The sequence below is a fragment of the Trachypithecus francoisi genome, unplaced genomic scaffold, assembly GCF_009764315.1.
Source record: "Trachypithecus francoisi isolate TF-2019V2 unplaced genomic scaffold, Tfra_2.0 Lachesis_group7, whole genome shotgun sequence".
Taxonomy (NCBI): domain Eukaryota; kingdom Metazoa; phylum Chordata; class Mammalia; order Primates; family Cercopithecidae; genus Trachypithecus; species Trachypithecus francoisi.
Genome location: NW_022681472.1, coordinates 25,612,378 through 25,635,311, shown reverse-complemented (window position 1 = coordinate 25,635,311; position 22,934 = coordinate 25,612,378). Strand labels below are relative to the sequence as shown.

General features: G+C 40.4%; 1 protein-coding gene across 12 annotated transcripts in view; it reads left to right on the top strand.

The window, feature by feature from the left end:
* NCOA2 (nuclear receptor coactivator 2) overlaps positions 1-21,340 on the top strand; it is a 306,182-nt gene extending 284,842 nt beyond the window's left edge. For 5 of the 12 annotated variants that reach the window (XM_033203006.1, XM_033203007.1, XM_033202998.1 and 2 more), the window contains 7 exons: positions 1,502-1,780; positions 1,967-2,044; positions 3,442-3,676; positions 5,953-6,130; positions 6,741-6,939; positions 9,449-9,538; positions 17,505-21,340. In XM_033203006.1, the coding sequence (XP_033058897.1) occupies positions 1,502-1,780; positions 1,967-2,044; positions 3,442-3,676; positions 5,953-6,130; positions 6,741-6,939; positions 9,449-9,538; positions 17,505-17,516 (1,071 nt within the window). In that variant the 3' untranslated portion in view covers positions 17,517-21,340. The remainder of the gene's footprint in view (positions 1-1,501; positions 1,781-1,966; positions 2,045-3,441; positions 3,677-5,952; positions 6,131-6,740; positions 6,940-9,448; positions 9,539-17,504) is intronic. The other 7 variants (XM_033203000.1, XM_033203001.1, XM_033203003.1 and 4 more) reach the window with 2 other exon arrangements.
* The last annotated feature ends 1,594 nt before the right edge of the window (positions 21,341-22,934 follow it).

Genomic DNA, 22,934 nt, shown 5'->3' with positions numbered 1-22,934 from the left:
GTGGGTGGATCACAAGGTCAAGAGATCAAGACCATCCTGGCCAACATGGTGAAACCCTGTTTCTACTAAAAATACAAAAATTAGCTGGGCATGGATTACGCGCCTGTAATCCCAGCTACTCAGGAGGCTGAAGCAGGAGAATTGCTTGAACCGGGGAATCAGAGGTTGCAGTGAGCCGAGATCACGCCACTGCACTCCAGCCTGGCAACAAAGCGAGACTTTGCCTCAAAAAAAAAAAAAAAAAAAAAAAAGGAAAGCTTGAGAGACTTTATTTGTTGCTAGAGTCTTTTCTTCCTGTATACCATTAAGTTTGTAGCAGTTACTCCTAGAAGTAGAAGGAAAAGGAGAATCAGCCAGGTCCATCTTTCCCTTCAGCACATGAACATTCAGGGCCACCTCAGTCTGAGGTGTCCTGGAGCCCGGGGAAGTTTTGGGTTTGTTCGCCTGTTCCATTCTGACCCAGGTAGATAGGTTAGCCCTAAGAAGTCAGGAGTAGCTGGGCGCGGTGGCTCACACTTTTGTATTCCCAGCACTTTGGGAGGCTGTGACGGGCAGATCACCTGAGGTTGGGAGTTCGAGACCAGCCTGACCAACATGGAGAAACCCCATCTCTACTAAAAGTACAAAATTAGCCAGGCGTAGTGGCACATGCCTGTAATCCCAGCTGCTCGGGAGGCTGAGGCAGGAGAATCGCTTGAACCTGGGAGACGGAGGTTGCAGTGAGCCGAGATTGCACCATTGCACTCCAGCCTGGACAACAAGAGCAAAACTCTGTCCCAAAAAAAAAAAAAAGTCAGGAGTGACAGACACATAAACCATGTCTAGTAGGTAATGAGAGGATGATGGCAAAATGTGGGGCATGTAGGGAATCCCGACAGGCACAGAAAACAGTAAAGTAGGTAATAGGCAGCATGTCACACTGGTGAGAAGCTCAGATCCCAAATCACAAACTGAAATGGACCCCCACCACATACTAGCTGAATAGGGCTTGTTGCAATTCACTTCATGTCTTTAAGTCTCATTTTTGTTAGCTATAAAATCAGGATAATGATGGTCAGTACCCCACACTGCACCTGCTGATCCCAGTCAGGTGCCAAAGAGGTTATCTAATCAAAATGAACTCTACAGGTATGAATAATCAATCAAAAAACATAACACTTCCGGGGGATATTTGCATGTGAAAGTCCAGGCCAATATGATTGGTGGAGTGGGTAGGAGGCATTCTGTAGTCCTGGCACATTTTTCCCCTTCCCTTGGAAGAAATGCTGCTGGGAGTCCAGTGTGACCCCTGCTTCTGTCCTTGTGTAACCGGAACTGTGAGCAGAGGCATTTTCTAGAAAGATAAGTGGAGTCAAGCTAAAGGTACCTTTGTGTAGTAAGTGTAATATTAAAAAGTATAAAAAGCTTCAAATGTATGACAGCGAGAGAAAACATCCTCGTATTGACTCTGCTGTTTTTATGGTTTAATTTATTTGTTTGTTATTTGGGACTTTCTCTCCAGAGCCAAGCAGTAGATCCAGAACAGTTCTCAAGTCAGGATTCCAACATCATGCTGGAGCAGAAGGCGCCTGTTTTCCCACAGCAGTATGCGTCTCAGGCACAAATGGCCCAGGGTAGCTATTCTCCCATGCAAGATCCAAACTTTCACACCATGGGACAGCGGCCTAGTTATGCCACACTCCGTATGCAGCCCAGACCAGGCCTCAGGCCCACGGGCCTAGTGCAGAACCAGCCAAATCAACTGAGACTTCAACTTCAGCATCGCCTCCAAGCACAGCAGGTCTGTTCTTCAGTGGCACTTGGGCAGCCAGGGGTGCTGGGTGGAGGATGTGGGGAAGATGATGTGAGATGGCACAGGTGTCCAACAACGTGCAGATACTGGGTTGGGGAGGGCAGTTACTTGGGAAACTTAAAGTAAAGTGTATTCTGTTCTTAAAATGTATTCATCCTGTTTGTATGTATTTAGAATCGCCAGCCACTTATGAATCAAATCAGCAATGTTTCCAATGTGAACCTGACTCTGAGGCCTGGAGTACCAACACAGGTAAGGCAGCATACCAGCTATTAGCTTTCATTGTATGCATGCAGCTACTTTTGTCATTTCTTCCTCTTTGAAGACAGTTAACTTAGTAGATGTGGATCCAGATCAGCACACTGGCCCTGTACTGTCACCCAGTTACCTACTAGTATGTTACATTTTTCCCTTCTAATCACTGCCATTTTTATTGCCAGGTACAGTCAATTCTTGTTATTCTAAGAAGTTGTGCTACATAAAGTTACTCTAAACACTGAATTAGAGAACACTAAACTATTGTTCTTAGTTATTCTTAGGAGGAATACAGGGTTGAGTTCCTGCAAACCTCTGGTCACAACATTGTCATCATCCAGTCAACACATAACCTTGTTTTATGTGTGTTTCTGTTTAAAGAACTCACTGTAACTCAGGCCTGAATGGCGCTTGCTTATCTGGCACACCTATTTTCTCCAGAAGGCACATCACTGCCTCTTGTGCTTAGGAACACTAGAGAGCACTGCAGTACCATGCCTGGGAGCCAGTTTAAGCAACAAAATCACCAACAGGAAAAGCAAAAAATGCAAAAATCTTGGCACCAAATAGACCACAAAGAGGACGCTTGTTTACAGTATGAGAGCTGAAACCAGAAGGCAAAGTGTTGCCTTGTTCAACCTCAGCTGGAAGTGTGCACATTGCATATCTGAAATGTTTTACCACTGTGCTCATGTCTACAAATGACCATGACAGTGGCATGAGTATTGATTTGGGGGTTACAAATAAATTTTACTGAGTAGGCAACTTCGGCAATGTGGAATTCACAAATGAGGATCAATGATACCTTAGCCTCATGCCTCTCACTGACAGCAAGCACCAGGAACCCTTCCCTTCATCCATCCTGCCTTTCCTCCCTATCCACCCTCCACCTCTGACTCAGTCTCTGTGCATTCTTATCAGGCACTCTCCCAGCTCTCCCCCTTTTCCTTCTGCCTCTGTTCAGCCTTTTCTGAAGTGTACCACGTCACTTTTTGTCCCAGTGATTTTATTTCTCTGTAGACTTGAATGTCCCTTGAATGAGACTCTATACTACCATCCTCAGGGTTGATATTACAGTCTTCTTATAGAAAGGACTGTGTTCTTTTGAGATCCTTTAGTTAATTGTGTCCTTACAAAATGATTTAATTGATATTAGCATCAAACTTAACTCTGCTAAGTCGTAGCAAAGCTTCAGAATAATCGTATCTTTAGAACTTAGAAGCTCACGTTCTCAATCACCAGTTGTTCAACTGAGTTATTCCTTTCATGTAAATTTTTTCCAAATAATTTTACAGATGATAGTACCATTTGTTAGCCAGTCTATAATATTCACTTTGTTTTTTAATATGTGTCTGTCCCAAACATTTTCCTCCATATATCACCCCTGATTTCAGGCACCTATTAATGCACAGATGCTGGCCCAGAGACAGAGGGAAATCCTGAACCAGCATCTTCGACAGAGACAGATGCATCAGCAACAGCAAGTTCAGCAACGAACTTTGATGATGAGAGGACAAGGGTTGAATATGACGCCAAGCATGGTGGCTCCTAGTGGTATGCCAGCAACTATGAGCAACCCTCGGATTCCCCAGGCAAATGCACAGCAGTTTCCATTTCCTCCAAACTACGGTACTGGACTTACATCCCCACCACCTTTCACCAGTCCTTTCTCCCCAGTGTCCCCCAGTGCTGGGTCACAGCTCCTCTCTCACAGCTCTTTGCATGGCTCCCAGATGAATCTGGCTAACCAGGGAATGATAGGAAACCTGGGAGGACAGTTGGGGCCTGTGAGGAGTACCCAAGTCCAGCACAGTACCTTCCAGGCCCTCAGCTCAGGTACCTCCTTTTCTCTGAGTGCAGGTCTTACTTTAAGAATGACCGAAGTAAGTGTGTGTGCATAGACGGTTTCTATCTTGTGTGAGAGTGTGTATGGATCTGTTTATGTCAACGTCTACAAGTGCATATATGTTTTTATTTATATCTTTGAAAGCCTCTGAGCCTGACTCAAACAAATCAATAGATACAAAATGTAAAAAACCTCTATAAATTTAAATATTATAGACATTCTGTGACTTTTGAAAAATACTTCAGAGATTATACCAGGTCTTTAATGAATAGGTAATTCTTGTGGGAGACCTCTTAGTTCTCTTCATATTGATTTGTTTAATGTCAGTCTTAAGAGATACCAGTGTGTAATGTCATGAACGTTAATATTTGTGTGCATGTCATGTTCAGTTAATGGTTGAATTATTGATAAAGTAAGTGCTTACATTAATGTTAATATTCAAAATGACTTTCACTACCCATTGCCAATTATCTGTAAATAACTGTGAAATCTGCTGCCGAAATCCAAGTCTCCTGTTTCTTTAAAGAACAGAAAGATAATGTGCAGCTTTTTTCTATATGATCTTAAGCTTTTCTTTTGTAGCTAATTTAAATATTAATTAAATATGCATGTTTTACAAGTTTTCTATGCAAAAGTGTACTTATTACCATCCTCAAAATACTCTAAGAAGTTGCCTCCTTTGTTTCCCAGCTCCTTTCTCTATTTCCTTCTTAATGACTTAGAAAAGTCTGCTAAAAGTTCTCTTTCCTTTTAGTTTAAATTCTGTTTGCCTCGAAATTGAACAAGAAGCATACGTTTAATTTTTTTCTTTTTTTCTTTTTTTTTTTTTTTTTGAGACGGAGTCTCGCTCTGCCGCCCAGGCTGGAGTGCAGTGGCCAGATCTCAGCTCACTGCAAGCTCTGCCTCCTGGGTTCACGCCATTCTCGTGCCTCAGCCTCCGGAGTAGCTGGGACTACAGGCGCCCGCCACCTCGCCCAGCTAGTTTTTTGTGTTTTTTTAGTAGAGACGGGGTTTCACTGTATTAGCCAGGATGGTCTTGATCTCCTGACCTCGTGATCCGCCCGCCTCAGCCTCCCAAAGTGCTGGGATTACAGGCTTGAGCCACCGCGCCCGGCCAATTTTTTTCTTATTCTTGCTAATCTTGGATAGCCCTAAAGTACTGCAGAGCTCTTTATAAAGAGAAAACAAACTTAACCATGAATACAGCTATTTATTTTTAAAGATGGATCCATCTCATCATGGAATGGCTTCAGCTAATTCAATAAAAATTTATTCAAATGTGTTGACTTTTGATATATAGCTGAACTTTAATCCAATTTAAATTTAATTTAAACAATCTGACCAGGAGGCATAATGGCTTATGCCTATAATCCCAGCACTTTGGGAAGCCAAGAATCTCTTGAGCTCAGGAGTTCAAGACCAGCCACAGCAACATAGTGAGACCTCATCTCTACTAAAAATTTAAAAAATTAGCTGGGTATGGTCGTGCCTGCCTGTAGTCCCAGCTACTCAGAACGCTGAGGTGGGAGGATCCTTTGAGCCCAGGAGGTCAAGGCTGCAGTGAACTATGATCACACCACTGCACTCCGGCCTGGGCAACAGAGCAAGCAAGACCCTGTGTCAAAATAATAATTATATGCTTAATTTAAACAATCTAATTGCAGTGATATTTTGATATTTTTATATATATATGTATGTATTTCTCGTTAATCAAAATATGTGACCCATTCTTGATTTGGAAAGGAATTTGAAAAAAGAATAGCATTTTTTCTTTCTAACTCTAGCTATGATGGTTAATGCTTCCTAGGCACCATCTAACTACTAGGGGGAATCAGTATGGAGATTTTTATTTTCTCCATATTTTATCCGAGCTTGGAATCTTTCTTAAATGTATGTAATTAATCAGTACACAATCATGTATTTGAAAGTAATTTTTTATGCATGCCTAATTTGGAATGTTCTTTCCCTCCCACCAGTCTCTACAATATAACTAACAGTCTCTTTTGAATTTCTGTTTCTGTTTTTTTTTTTTTTTTTTTTTTGGTTTTTTTTTTTTAAGGAATAAGTCAGCAACCTGATCCAGGCTTTACTGGGGCTACGACTCCCCAGAGCCCACTTATGTCACCCCGAATGGCACATACACAGAGTCCCATGATGCAACAGTCTCAGGCCAACCCAGCCTATCAGGCCCCCTCTGACATGAATGGATGGGCACAGGGGAGCATGGGCGGAAACAGGTAACACCATGTTTCTGTGTGTTGCTGAGATAAATGATCACCAGGGAAACTTTCTATAGACTACCTGTCTCCTTTCTCTTTTTTTTTTTTTTTTTTTTTAAAGTCTGCTCATGCAAGCAATATCAAGCAAACTTCTAAATAAGTCAGTTTACTTTTCCTAGAACAGGAGTCACTAGAATTTACAAAAGCTTAGCAAGGAACATCCTTTGGAGGAACAAGAACATCCCTAAGAAGGTACCACCGACCAATTTATGATAGAAATTGCTGTGGAAGGCGGTGACCTAGAAGCCATCCTTTATCACTACTTTTGATAAAAACAAACAGAAAGTTCCTCGGGTGCAGGCATGAAAGTGGGGGATGTCCTTCAGCCATCACAGTGGCAGTATGAAAAGGAGAAGGATTTGCTTGCCCTGACAGCATCATTGAATGCCACTTCCCCTGCTGTCTCAGGCTTCAGCAAGCCCACTATCTGCCAGCTGTCTCAGCCTGGGTTCATGCCGTTCAAATTTATTCACTCAAAGTAAATGCCTGAGAAACAAGTGCTCTGAACTGCCTGCCTCTGGATACCAGCAAGCTGTAACATTCATTCAATCTTTCCATTGTATTCTAGCATGTTTTCCCAGCAGTCCCCACCACACTTTGGGCAGCAAGCAAACACCAGCATGTACAGTAACAACATGAACATCAGTGTGTCCATGGCGACCAACACAGGTGGCATGAGCAGCATGAACCAGATGACAGGACAGATCAGCATGACCTCAGTGACCTCCGTGCCTACGTCGGGGCTGTCCTCCATGGGTCCCGAGCAGGTGAGCGCCCAAGGAGAAGCAACCCAATGGCCTCAGGTCATGGCTTTTTGTCTACTTCTGCATCAGATGTATCTTTCCATGTATCTAACCTTAACCACCCACTCCCACGTTTATTTTGAGGAGTGTTTTTCACCTTTCACCTGTGTTAGTGACATTAATAGAAATCTTTGTTAATGATTAAATAAACAGAAAGGATTCCTGACTGCTTGAGGAGCTTTTAAAATATTTCGTAACTTTCTTATCATTGACATTTTTCTCTTGAGGAATTAACCAGTATCTAAAATGAATCTCTAAAAATGAAGTGGTGAGTGTACTCTTAAAATAGCTTTATTTGGGGGTTATCGTTTGAGGGGGTTTGTTTTATTTTGTTTTGTTTTGAGACAGAGTCTCACTCTGTCATCTAGGCTGGAGTACAGTGGTGCCATCTTGACTCATGGCAACCTTCGTCTCCTGGCTTAAGCAGTCCTCCCACCTCAGCCTCCTGGGTAGCTGGGATTATAGGCACATACCACCATGCCCAGCTAGAGGATTATAGTTTAATAATGGATTTATTTCTAAGTGTAAAACCAGATGAAAAGCAAAGGCCAAACTACCTGCCATCCAGTTAGTTTGATATGATGCTTCATTTATGCAGAGACGGACACAGATAATCCAAAAACTATTCTTTTTACTTTGGAATGTGAAGGCAATGATTTTTTTAAATAATTGTTTTGTGTTGAACAACATCAAAATGATTCTGTTCCTAACTTCACTAGATGGCAGAGAGACTCAAAGCATTTGAGATAGCAATAGCCAGCCTGAATCCAAAAATCTGTGGCTGATTCGGAGGTAAAACTAGAGGTTAATAATTGTACCATGGTATTTACAGAAGATCTTATTTTTAAAGGCCCAAAATGCTGACCTCACTCTACCGCTGATCCTCAATAGTTCACGCAAGTAAAAAATGTGGCAAGACCTTGACTCTTATTTCATATATGGAGAAAGTACAGTATGGAAAGTGTAAATGACTTAAGCACGAAATCACTGACAGCTTTGTGAATGTCTGTTAGAGCAAGATTGTGAGAATGGTGAAAGATTGAAGACTCTGATTAGATCCATTTAATTCTGATGTGAACCACAATTTTTGTGAAAATTTTAAGAACTATTACAGAGCTTTGGTGTTTTATTCTTTAAAACGATTAATAAAAATTTGAAGTGGTACATGAAAAAATTTAAAACCCTTTGCTTTTTAAGAAGGTTGTGTGCTTATAGTAATAACTTACACTTCTGTTACTGAATTGATGGCAGTTAAATGCATATTTTGATACATTAAGCAAACATAAAGAAATACAAACTTTTAGCCTGGCATGTTGGCTTGTGCCTATAAGCTTAGCTACTCAGGAGGCTGAAGTGGGAAGATGGCTTGAAGCCAGGAATTCAAGATCAGTCTGGGCAACATAGTGAGACTCTGTCTCTTTAAAAAAAAAAAAAAAAAATGTTTAAATTAGCTAGGCATGGTGGCAGGTGCCTGTAGTTCCAGCTACTTGGGAAATTGAGGCTGGAGGATCTATTGAGCCCAAGAGTTTAAGGCTGCAGTGAGCTAAGATTGCACCACTGCACTCCAGCCTGGGCGACAGAGCAAGACCCTATCTCTTAAAATACATGCCGTGTGTTTATAGAGAGATATATATGCTTTTATTTCTTCAGTGGAGAAATGTAGGGTTGATGTTGTATTTCCTGCAAAAATGGGCCACTAGCAACTCCTAATTTGCTTGCTGAGGAAAAATGTACAAAGTAAGGGCTATTGACATAGTCTAGTGTAACACGATCCTAATCCAGTCTGCTCAGCAGCAAACTGATGCATGTTTATTTCATGCGTTTTCAACAATCCAGATTGTTTAGAAACTTCTGCATGATTTTAAACTGTTTGAATCCCGTGGTTAATTTGGAAGCCCCAAGGCGCAACTGCAGTGTATCTTCCTACAAAAATCATTCTATTAGCATTCGTACATTTACTTTCTAATGTGTAAAGAAGTGTACAAATGCAAATGAATAGTTCATTTGGTCAGAGTAAATTCACAAAATCCAGCACTAGTTTGGGTATTCACACTTGCTCTTGAGAGTTAATAACTTGCCTAAGTAGCAAAGATGTCAGGAACTTCTCAGATGACTTGAAAGTCGCAAATGTGAGTCATTGGTGTAATTTGAATAAGGCAAGAAATCATACTGGTTATGGCACAAAAATGGCTCTATTATTAAGTCAATTGAATTTGATTTCAATCAGCATGCAGATAAAGATAAAGGTTAATTTTGAAGGCAGCTAGTATTTCATAAGTATTTTCATGTTCCTCTGGACTCCGCAAAATACGTACATGGGAGAGCTGGTGTAGGTATCAGTCCATTGTTCTGCAGTTCCTTTTCCCCGTTTTTACACCCCTAAAAACAGAGGAAGGGCGGTGGCCACTTGTTTTCCAGTGCACTCTTGGACATCCTGCTCCCCATAGCCACTGTCCTGTCTTCTTGTCCTCAGGTTAATGATCCTGCTCTGAGGGGAGGCAACCTGTTCCCAAACCAGCTGCCTGGAATGGATATGATTAAGCAGGAGGGAGACACAACACGGGTAAGAAAGAACAGTGAAATATGTGAATATGGAAGTAAAGCAAACATGAATATTTGATAGACCAAAACTGGCATAGATATATTGTCAACCAGTAGATTAAAGATAGTTGTAAAATATCTTCTAGTTTCATTTGGCATACAGTGCTTTTGTGTGAATGATTATTTCTTTAAGCTCATTTTAACTCAGCTGATGGTACCATATGAACTAAGAACGCTAATTTATTTATTTATTTATTTATTTATCTTTTTTTCCTGTAATCTTCATAGCCAACAAAAGAACGGTAATTTTGCCCTGGAATGATACTATGATAGCAAAGCAAGAAATAAAGTGGCAAAGAATTAGTTGTGTTAGGGCAAACTTTTATTTTTGCTTTTTCTGAATTATAAGGCTAGATTTTTAGGAAGATAAAGAGGAATTAACTTACATTGTTCACTCCCTTAATTAAGTCTTCCTAAGGGTTTTCTATATTTCGTTGTGTTTAGGAACAATCTAGTGTATTATTTATATTATTGTATTATTTGCTTATTACACCTTAAACACTTTTGTTTTTTGTTTTTCTGAGACAGTGTCTTGCTTTGTTGCCCTGGCTGGAATGCAGTGGCATGATCTTGGCTCACTGCAACCTCCACCTCCCGGATTCAAGCAACTCTCCTACCTCAGCCTTGAGTAGCTGGGATTACAGGCACACGCCACCGTGCCTGGCTAGTTTTTGTGTTTTTAGTAGAGACGGGGTTTCACCATGTTGGCCAGGCCGGTCTCAAACTCCTGACCTCAGGTGATTCACCCACCTCAGCCTCTCAAAGCACTGGGATTACAGGCGTGAGCCATCACACCTGGCCTGTTAAACACTTGTTCTAAAAAGAATGATATTACCATGTTCAGCCAATGAAACTGTAGAATAATTAGTACTTAGACCTAATTGAAATATGTACCTAGCAGCAGATCTCTTGCAGGGAGAGCTCTGAGCAGTTTGGCACATAGGTAAATGGGCCTATGTGGCCCTTTAAGGTAAGGGATATTACCCTTCACAATTGGTAGCTCTTTTTTAAAAAATTCTCTCCCATACAACCTGTTAAGTGGAAGAAAATATTTGCAAACCATTTATCCAACAAGGGACTAATATCTATAATATACAAAGAACTCAACAGGAATAAAACAGATAATCCCATTAAAAAGTGGGCAAAGTTTGTGACTAGCCTGGCCAACTTAGTGAAACCCCATCTTTACTAAAAATACAAAAATTAGCCAGCTGTGTTGGCATGTGCCTGTAGTCCCAACTACGGAGGCTGAGGCAGGAGAATCACTTGTACTTGGGAGGTGGAGGTTGCAATGAGCCGAGACCATGCCATTGCACTCCAGCCTGGGTGACAGAGTGAGACTCCATCTCAAAAAAAAAGGTGGACAAAGGATATAAATAGACATTTCTCGAAAGAAAACATGCAGATGGCCAACAGATATATTAAAAATGCTCAGCATCAGTAATCATCAGAGAAATACAAATAAAAGCCATAAGGAGATACCATTTTACCCCAGTCAGAATGGCTATTATTAAAAACACAAAAAATAACAGATGTTGACAAGATACTGTAAAAAGGGAACTCTCATACACTGTTAGAATGTAAACTAGTAGAGCCAGTATGGAGATTTCTCAGAAAACTAAAAACAGAATTATCATTTGATCCAGGAGTCACACTGCTGGGTTTCTACCCAAAGGAAGAAAGGTCAGTATATCAAAGGGATACCTGCACTCATGGTTATTGCAGCACTATTCACAATAGCAAAGATATAGAATCAACCTGTATGTCCATCAATGGATACATGGATAAAGAAAATGTGGTACATATACACAGTAGAATACTATTTAGCCATTAAAAAAAATGAAATCATGTCATTTGCGGCAACATAGATGGAACTGGAGGTCATTATCTTAACTGAGATAAGGCAGGCACAAAAAGACAAATATCTATTGCATGTTCTCACATATGAGAGCTAGAAAATTTATTCACATGGAAGTAGAGAGTGGAAAAATACATAACAGAGACTAAGAAGGGTGACTGTGAGGGCAGAAGAGGAGAAAGAGAAGTGGGTGAGAGGTTACAGACATACAATTAGAAGGAATAAATGTAATGTTAGCAGAGTAGCATAACTATAGTTAAAAATGTATTGCATCTGGGTGATGGACATCCTGAAACCCTGACTTGATCACTCGCTATGCATTATGTAATGAAATTTCACATGTACCCCCATAAATTTGTACAAATAAAAATAAAAAATCCTCTCCTGGCCAGGCGCAGTGGCTCAAGCCTATAATCCGAACACTTTGGGAGGCCGAGGCAGGCGGATCACCTGTCAGGAGTTCAAGACTAGCCTGGCTGGCCGGGCGCGGTGGCTCAAGCCTGTAATCCCAGCACTTTTGGGAGGCCGAGATGGGCGGATCACGAGGTCAAGAGATCAAGACCATCCTGGCTAACACGGTGAAACCCCGTCTCTACTAAAAAATACAAAAAACTAGCTGGGCGAGGTGGCGGGCGCCTGTAGTCCCAGCTGCTCGGGAGGCTGAGGCAGGAGAATGGCATAAACCCAGGAGGCGGAGCTTGCAGTGAGCTGAGATCCAGCCTCTGCACTCCAGCCTGGGCGACAGAGTGAGACTCTGTCTCAAAAAAAAAAAAAAAAGACTAGCCTGGCTAACATGATGAAACCTCACCTCTACTAAAAATACAAAAGGCATAGAAGCACATGCTTGTAGTCCCAGCTACTCAGGAGTCTGAGGCAGGAGAATTGCTTGAACCCGGGAGGCGGAAATTGTAGTGAGCCAAGATCATGCCATTGCACTCCAACATGGACAACAAGAGCAAAACTCTGTCTCCAAAAAAAAAATAAAAATAAAAAAAATCCTCCCCCAATAGAGACAGTACAGGGTTGTTGTTCAATTTCCTCAAAAAAAAAAAAAAAAAAAGTGGGTATTGGATGATTTGGTTAATACTAGCATTCAAGTTGAGAAAGTAATAGCATAAATTTGCTCCAGATTTTAACTTACTGTGTGAATATTCTCCATGCGGTTTCTCTTGTTTTTAAGAATCACAGTCCTCAGTGGCAGAGGTGCTGGCTGTTGGTGGGAGTCCTGTAGATGTTGTGTGTACATACCTAGAGGGGCTGGTATCTTTCCTGGTGCCAATTCTGTTCTCTCCTCCACTGAGTACAGGAAATGAGCAGCCACACAACTCAGTCATGGCTTATGTGCAGAAGTTGAAATCAGGAACACACTTCCCAGAAGAACAGTGACGTTACTGATAATTGGGCTCCCACAGAGGGACCATTTTAACCCAAAAGTGCCGGGGAGCTCAACCTCTGAGCACATCATATCTCTATGGGAGAAAAATGGATTTGGGAGGCCAGGCTCACATCTCCCTCCTTGAATTCACCACAGTGAGATTAGACCTCCCTGCCTCACCCTTCATCATGTGACTGCATGCCAGCCTAGGCCAGGGCTCCAGCAGAGCGGGTGCCCCGAGAAAGCCACTCTGTAGGTTAAGGCCCTCAAATATTTCATGGGCCCAGTCTGCCACCCCTGTCTCCCAAGAGCCTCAGGAATTGATCTGCCCTGCCTTGTGCCCTTTTTCAGCTGCCATGTAACCTCCAAGAAGAAGAGATCCAGCTGTTATAAAATCAGAACACTGAGATGGTCCCACATTCTGCCTTTTAAAAAATTACAGAAACAACCAACATGTACTGAGCATTTACTGCAAGCCTATTCTCCATTAAGAGTTTTACGCCCGGGCGCGGTGGCTCAAGCCTGTAATCCCAGCACTTTGGGAGGCCGAGACGGGCGGATCACGAGGTCAGGAGATCGAGACCATCCTGGCTAATACGGTGAAACCCTGTCTCTACTTAAAAATACAAAAAACTAGCCGGGCGACGAGGCGGGCGCCTGTAGTCCCAGCTACTCGGGAGGCTGAGGCAGGAGAATGGCGTAAACCCGGGAGGCGGAGCTTGCAGTGAGCTGAGATCCGGCCACTGCACTCCAGCCTGGGTGGCAGAGCAAGACTCCGTCTCAAAAAAAAAAAAAAAGAGTTTTACTTAGATTCCCTCATTTAAACCACACCACAACTGTCTGGTAGAGCTACTGTTTTGAGAGTTTAATGACTCGATCAAGGTCTTACAGCATTGGGAACTAAATCCAGGCCAGCTGACCCCAAATATGCACTCTTAACCCCTGCACCCTCCTGCCACTTCCCTGAAGGGAACACTGAGCACTTGTGAGATTTTTCTAAGGGTTTAATGCAGGTAGCATTGGAGAAGGCCGAGAAGGGATAATTTCCTTCTTTGGTGCCACTCCCTTCTCAATATTTAGATCTTATAGGGATGAGAAAGATATTCATAAACAATGTGGACAGACAGTAAATATTCAGCTACATTTTTGGAAGCATCCTCAGCCCCAGGCATTGGGATTCTTCATCTCAGGAGGGAGGAACCTCCCAGAGCAAGGGAATGGAGTGAACGTTTTGGCCTCGAATTTACCAAGGACAGTGCCAGGCCCTTCATAGATATTTAAGGTTCCCCACCGCTTCAGATGAGGAGACTGAATCTCAGAGGACGAGATAATTTACGCAGGGTCACCAGCTAGCCTGAAGACTTCGAGAACTGGTGACCCAGATCAACCAAGGTAGAAAGTGCCCGGCTGGGGGTTTAGGGGCGGGCCTGCAACCAGCCCTGTGGTGCGGGCCACACGGCAGGCTGGCAGGACCAGGGGTTCACCTTCACGTGCATCTTGGTGCCCCATGGGGGCCCACTAAACCCAAATGGAAAGAGTAGCATTAGGATCTAAGACATCAATTTTCAGTAAATATAGGATGTTCTCTCTTCCCAGCAAAGGCGTCTTTTGGGTGAGGCACAGTGGGTGGCACACTTGTAGTCACAGCTACTCAGCTGGCTTGAGGCCAGGGGTTCTAGGCTGCAATGAGCTATGACTGCACCTGTGAACAGCCACTACACTCCATCCTGGGCAACACAGCGCCTGTCTGTTACTGTCTTGCCCAGGCCACTGATAACCTCATCAACTTTCCCTGTTTTTTTCTAGTCCCACTCTTGAATCTGCCTCATCCACCTGCACTTTCTTCATGCTGATTGCTAAGGCCAGAGAATAATCTGTATAGGATATCCCTTTTCATTCATCAGAAATAACCGGAAGTTACTTCCATTTGTCACCGTGCTACTTATGTGCACACTGATAGGGGTTCAGTCGTCATCCTGTGTTTCCGTAATAAGCTCTGCTGCTGCTGTTATGAATCAAGGAGCTTTTTCCAGAATTTTTTTTTTGTTTTGAGACGGAGTCTCTGTCAACCAGGCTAGAGTGCAGTGGCACAATCTTGGCTCACTGCAGCCTCTGTCTCCCAGGTTCAAGCGAATCTCCTGCCTCCGCCTCCCAAGTAGCTGGGGTTACAGGCCCATGCCGCCACCACCACGCCCAGCTAATTTTTGTATTTTTAGTAGAGACGGGGTCTCACCATGTTGGCCAGGCTGCTCTCAAACTCGACCTCAAATGATCCGCCTGCCTCGGCCTCCCAAACTGCTGGGATTACAGGCGTGAGCCTCTGTGCCCTGCTCTTTTCCAGAATTGTTAGTGGTAATCTGGTTCTATTTGTTGAACAAGATACTACTGTCATCCATTATTAATTGACTCTGTTCCATTTATCTTGAATTGGAAATTATAGTGGTACCTTGCTTTAAGCAGAGCTAGTATGTACAGCCATAGACTTACCAAAAATATGTATTTAGAGAAGGGCAGTTATTTGACCTAACCAGAAGATTCTTCCTTTTATAAGAACTTACAGCATTTCTTTATATTTTAGATATATTTAAATAGATTAAAATTGAGTTTACTGCTCAGCAGCATGGTTCTCTTGTAATTACTTCTATTTACTAGTGTTACGAAAATTGATCACTAATAGGGTCGGCTTTTAGTTGATGATGATGGTGATAGTGGTGATGACATTCAGTGAGCACTTATGATGTTCCAAGAACTATTTAAACACTTCATGTGCATCATTTTGTGTAATCCTTACAACTATCCTAAGAAGTATTAGGTACAAAATGGCCCCCACCCCTAAGTGACACAGCCAGGGTACACCCCAGGTAGTGCGACTCCAGAGGTGTGTGCGGAGCACAGCGTTCTCCTTCATCAAACTGATTCTCTTCGGTGGCTGCTCCTGGATGTTAGTCCATGCCAGAGAATACTGCCTTAAACAGTTTCTAAGCCTCAGAAATGCAATAGGTATGAATACTTCTCAGTAGAGTTTCTTTTTCTAGACTAACTGGAAAATTGAGGGTTTTTCATATTTTAATCAGCACCATGGAGTGTTTTTATATGAAATCATAAAAGTGACACAAGTTAGGAATACGCATCTATTCAGCTTTATATTATAAAGTATGCTAAATGTTCTTTCTCTGAGAAGAAGTAAAATCACGGGTATTCTAAGCTCATTTTGTAAGCTTAGGAGAATTGTGCATCTGACCAGGGGCTAATGTAATTCCACCTTTGGCCACTAGAACTCATGATCTGGCAATACTTTCCCCAGAACTCTCTTTTTGGGGTACTAAGGTAAAATACATTATTTGGAGCTGGCTTCCTCTCTAATCTTACTTACATTAGATAATTTCTAATGGCCCTGATGGCCTGGAATTCTGTGTCTAAATATCTAAATCCCAGAAGCAATTGTTACATGTTTCCAAAGCAGACAGTATTTCCACTAACAGAACTCAGATCATGTTATTTATGATAATTTGATTTGTAGCAAGGTACAATTATAATCTCCATGTTGTCTGCCTTGCCTAGTTGGGCAATTTTTGTGATACCAGTAACAAAGAATGTCTTGTGGATATATCTCAGCACCTACCATATAATAGATGCTGAATTAATGTTTGCTAAGTGAATGAAAACTTTTGGAAGGAAGATAGTCAATAGCCAAAGAAAATCATTGACAGATATATTTGCACCAACCAAAGAAACAATGCCACGTGACTTGCTCACTATAACCTTTGGTATTCAGTCATTCACATCATCAGCACATAGCCAAAAACCAGCAAGAACACCCCAAGAGGCTGGGCGCGGTGGCTTACACCTGCAATCCCAGCATTTTGAGAGGCCAAGGTGAGCAGATCACCTGAGGTCAGGAGTTTGAGACCAGCCTGGCCAACATGGTGAAACCCCATCTCTACAAAAAATACAAAAATTAGACACGGTGGTGGGCGCCTGTAGTCCCAGCTACTCAGGAGGCCAAAGCTGGAGAATCACTTGAACCTGAGAGGCGGAGGTTGCAGTGAGCCGAGATTGTGCCACTGCACTCCAGCCTGGGCAACAGAGAAAGACTGCGTCTCAAAAAAAAGAAAGGAAAAAAAAAAAGAAAAAAAGAACACCCCAGGAGTCAAAATCCATCATGATTTAGCTTGCTGAAGCCAGGGAGAACACACCCAGAGAACCTTGGGAGCATCTGATTAGGGAAAATCGGGAGGGCCATTTTATAGAAGAAGGGTTTGTACTGGATGAATTTGAGGAAGGATTAGGAAGCAGTGGCCCCTTCTGGATCGGATGCTGCCAAAAAGCAGCTGGGTGAATTGTTCAGTCATCTTTATTGAAGGTGGGAGAAATGAAATTGAGCTAGGATGTTGTTGGTTGGAGAGCGGTCATTAAGGAGAGATTCGTCATCCATTTGCAGACGATGGCCTGCAAGAAATAGCATGTAGGATTCGCTGGGCTCCTCCTTGGCTCCTGGAAGCGTTGTGTGAAGGAAGGAATGGCGCCCTCTGCCTGTTCACCTCCACATCGAATGTCCTCATCCAGATGCGGCCTCAGTGATTTGCTTTACTGAAAATAGTCAGGGATTTTGATGTTTTTGTGATGGGCTTTATGATGGTTTTATCAAAACCTCAAAGATATTTCACAACTTTTTATCTGTCTGTTTTCCTACAGAAATATTGCTGACACTGACAGTAGCCAGTTGCTTCTTCAGCTGACCGGGCTCACTTGCTCAAAACACTTGCAGTCTGGAGAGCTGTGTTTATTTGTTTCGAACCAACTGACCTGCCAGCCGGTTCTGCCAGAGCAGACAGGCCTGGGCCCTGGTCCCCAGGGTGGCATCCACTCGGCTGTGGCAGGAGGAGCTGCCTCTTCTCTTGACAGTCTGAAGCTCGCATCCAGACAGTCGCTCAGTCTGTTCACTGCATTCACCTTAGTGCAACTTAGATCTCTCCTGCAAAGTAAATGTTGACAGGCAAATTTCATACCCATGTCAGATTGAATGTATTTAAATGTATGTATTTAAGGAGATCCATGCTCTTGTTCTGTTCCTGTTCGGTTCCAGACACTGGTTTCTTGCTTTGTTTTCCCTGGCTAACAGTCTAGTGCAAAAGATTAAGATTTTATCTGGGGGAAAGAAAAGAATTTTTTTAAAAACTAAAAGTGTTTTAAGCTAAAGCCTGAACTTGGGATGGAAGCAGGACAGACACCGTGGACAGCGCCATATTTACAGACACACCCAGTGCATGAAGACCAACAAAGTCACAGTCGTATCTTTAGAAAGCGCTAAAGACCATGTTGGAAAGAGTCTCCAGTTACTGAACAGATGAAAAGGAGCCTGTGAGAGGGCTGTTAACATTAGCAAATATTTTTTCCTTGTTTTTTCTCTGTTAAAACCAAACTAGTTCACCTGAATCATGAATCAAGAAGAAATAATTTTCATTTCTATATTAAGTTCCCTTTAGTTTGATCAGACAGCTTGAATCAGCATCTCTTCTTCCCTGTCAGCCTGACTCTTCCCTTCCCCTCTCTCATTCCCCATCCTCCCTACTTTCATTCATTTTTTAAAAAATAATATAAGCTACAGAAACCAGGTAAGCCCTTTATTTCCTTAAATGTTTTGCCAGCCACTTACCAATTGCTAAGTATTGAATTTCAGAAAAAAAAAAAAAATGCATTTACTGGCAAGGAGAAGAGCAAAGTTAAGACTTGATACCAATCGAGCTAAGGATACCTGCTTTGGAAGCATGTATATTCTGTTCCCCAGCAACTCTGGCCTCCAAAATGGGAGAAAACGCCAGTGTGTTTAAATTGATAGCAGATATCACGACAGATTTAACCTCTGCCATGTGTTTTTTATTTTGTTTTTTAGCAGTGCTGACTAAGCCGAAGTTTTGTAAGGTACATAAAATCCGATTTATATGTAAACAAGCAATAATTTAAGTTGAGAACTTAATGTGTTTTAATTGTATAATTTTTGTGAGGTATACATATTGTGGAATTGACTCAAAAATGAGGTACTTCAGTATTAAATTAGATATCTTCATAGCAATGTCTCCTAAAGGTGTTTTGTAAAGGATATCAATGCCTTGATTAGACCTAATTTGTAGACTTACGACTTTTTATTTTCTAAACCTTGTGATTCTGCTCATAAGTCATTTATCTAATCTGTATGATATGCAGCCGCTGTAGGAACCAATTCTTGATTTTTATATGTTTATATTCTTTCTTAATGAACCTTAGAAAGACTACATGTTACTAAGCAGGCCACTTTTACGGTTGTTTTTCTTGCCCACTCTGGTAGGGGAATAATCTTTTATTAATGGGTGTCAGTTTCAGACAACTGCAATACCAAGAAACTGATGACCTTTTTTGAGCTATTTCTCCTTAACCCCTAATACCTTTCTTACCTAAATTTCAGAATGATATCTTTTTGATGTCTAAAAAGCAAAGCATTTTATAATATCTCATTAGCCAGGCTTTTTAGGAACAGAGAAGTTTTTCCTTGAAATTTGATTGTTTATTTGTGGCAGGGTGAAATATGTACAAACTACCCCTATTTATATTTATATCTCTCTCTATATGTACAGATTACGGAAATATAGAAAGAGATATAACCCAAAGATAGATGGTAAGTAGACAGTTTGAAAATGTTGCTCCATACTAAAGAAACTTTCTGGAAATTTGCATTTTGCTACTTTTTTTCCACTTGAGAGGGATCTCAATACAGGGAGGTGGCCAAGGAACAGCACTTCTCAGTGGCTACCAGTTCATATATCCCCTCAAAAGGCTCTACTTTTCTCCACCAAACCATTGGGTTGCCCAACTGTGATGGAAAAAACAAGCAGATGTTGGCCCAGGACTCCAGGACCTCCCCGTGTGCTGAGGCTCACGTGGCATACAATTCAGTGTGACCAGTTTTAATGTTTAGAAATATGTGAATTAGAATGATTTTTAACTTCACACAGCACAAAAAAGAAATGGAGTTTAAACTGGATTTGTTTTGTTTTTAGTTTCAAGTCCCTTTTCACTACAACACCATCCAAAACTATCTACCTATCTCTTCTTTTTTATCCATCTGCCCGTTGTATTTTAATGTCGATCCTAATTTAGACAAATCTGCAACCTCATGATACTGGTAATTTATAATAATTCATGATCATTGCTGTTTTGAAGGAAAAGATGATAAATTGTCTTATGGTTTTGATCAGGTAATGGATTTTTGTTTTACATCTAATTTGGAGAAGAAAAGTAAGTGAAGGAATCCTCTGATCATATTGATCACTATAGAAGCAAAAGCCAAATCAATTCCCTTCATTATCAGTATTTCTCATGCTGTACACAATAAATTTGTTAGACTGAGTACTTGGTTTTCGTTTAATAGAACAAATAATCAGTGTTTCGCTTATATTACTAAATGTGAAAAACATAATGTGAAAAGTATACATACATTAACTTGGTTGTAAAACTCATTTAAGTGTTCATGTAATGTGGTAAGTTTAAAAAGTGAAGTGAGCTGTTTTACTACAATGAATTCGTTTGACTCAAAGATTAATATGCCCCTCTCCCTATGTGTATCTCTTATGGCCTGTAATAATTGAAAGCAATGTTTTTGCAGTTTATATAATGCAATTTTTAATCTGTGTTCAAAAATGGAGTTCATATGGGCTTAACACATGAAATGGGTGGCACAGATCCACTTGCAGAACCCAAAGATACACAATCAATTTTGAAATGCAACTTAAGCCATTAATTGTTGGTGTGAATTTAAAATTTTCTAGTGTTTGTATGGTAGTATGCTGCCTAAGAGCAAAGCATTCTCTGCACAAAAGAAAATTACTGTAGTGGCTTCGATTATAATTAGAATTTTCTCCCTGGTGTTTCTTTATAGACTAAAACAAAATCTTTTAAGTTTCTTACTACAGGTAAAAGCTATGTGCAAGAACCTCAAAATGCTAAAATCTAGCATAATGCCTTAGATCTGTTTTTAAGTCTTGTATATTCCTACATAGCTGTCCAATGTATTATATTTGTATAGTGAATTGTGTACAATTTTTGAATAAGTGCATCATCACTTAACCTTTATGTTGTTGAATAGTGATGATGATACATTTCTTCAAACATTTAACTGTCATTTTTTTCCTTTGTCATTTGTGAGTTTTATTTGTACAGTTCCTCATGAAGTTGCATCTGAGATGTGTGTATATGAAAAGATTATACAAGGGTAAAATTAAGCAATATATTAACTATGGTTCTTCAGGAGAAAGCTTACAGTGTTTCAGGTTGTGATTTATTTTCAAAATGGAGTTGACTCTGAACATCACTTTGTTCACCTGCATTGATGTTTGTATTTCTAGTGTGAGCAGTTTATGCAAAGGTAGATATATTCAGAGAAATTTTAAATACATTTATGCAAGTTAATATTGCTTTGCTGATGCTATTTGCTTATTTGATGTTAAATAATGCTATTGTAAATAAAGAATTCTGTTGTTATTGCATCATTTAATAAATTTTAATGCCTTCGGGTTTTACATGGCTTTAGAGATTTTAATGTGTTTATATTGTATCTTCTTTCATAATTGCACTTAAGACCTTACTTGTAATTTAATAATTTATTATATTTATATGGTAGTTGACACTGTTCACAGCACCTTAACATTTAATTCTTCCAATAACCCATTTTATAAATCTTCACATTTGAAATAAAGGATTATTGAGTAACTTAATGGCAAATATAAGCCACATCTAGTTCCACTGAGTCCTAGATGACTCTTCACCATGCTGTTCCACCTTCCATTCCCAAATCTCCAGACATATTTATAAGAATAATGTGGACTTCTGACTGGCTTAGGAAGGTCATATCACACGTTAGAATATCCATAATGGTTTAATAGTTGATAAGCAGTACAAGTACAGTACCTGAAACCTAGATCATAAGCTATATGAAATAGTAACCTGGAATTGTATTTTTAAAAGATCCAAAAAAAAATGATTAGGAAACTCTTATCAATGCTGTTAACTATGTTAACAGATTAAAGGAAGAAAAAAAACATGATTAACAATGAGTGCCATTTGATAAATTTGTGTAGGACAAATGTTAGCTCTCATTCATTTTAAAGAAATAAAGCTAGGAAAAGTAAATGTCATGAATGTATTTAAAGTTATGGCATTCCCAATGAAACATCTTAATGGTGAACTGAAAGTATTAATTAAAGTCAACAAAACAAGGAGCCCCACCACCAATACTAAGAAAAAAAGTACTAATATGAGAATAGAAGAGAAAACATTTTCAACAATTTGATTATCTATGGGGAAAAATGCAAAGATTTTTGGGTTTTTGGTTTTGCCCTACCTTTGGAATGAATAGAAAAGCTCTGTGAAGTGGCTAGACTATACAAAAATCAATACCGTCTATCCACACTAACTTTGAAACTGTATCTTTAAAATATCCCTATTCACAATAACAAAATAATATAATGCTTATTAAATGGAATTACACCTAACAGGAAGTGTCACAGACCTTTGTGAAGAAAACTAAAGGTTAACCAAAAGACGTAGAAAATTTTTAAAAATGGAGACATGCTATGAACCCAGAAAGACCTAAATACAAGACCATTCATTCTTTCCCCAAAGTCATGACAATCCCTATCAAAATCAAAAGAAGTAAGATGCATTTGGAAGAAAAAATGTGTGATAATAGAAATTTGGAAGACGTGAGACTTCTAACAGCATTTTATAATCTATTGATTTGTGGTATAAAATACTTAACACGGATAAATACATTTGAAAAAGCCCAGAGATATTGCTGTGTAAATATAAAATCAATATATGATAGATTGCATTTCTAATTCACAAAATCACTGTTCTTAAAAACAAAAGTGGTGTTGAGACAGTTGGTCACATTTGAGTGAAATACCAAGCTTAACTCCCTACCCCACGATATTAGCAAATGCCAAATGGATCAAAGGTTAAACATAAATGTAAAATTGCTAGAAGGTTATGTTTGCATTATCAGAAAAGTGGAAACATTTTTTGAAGAACAAGTTATTAAGAAATGGATAAGTAAATATATTTGTGTGTATATGTGTATATATATTAGATTTA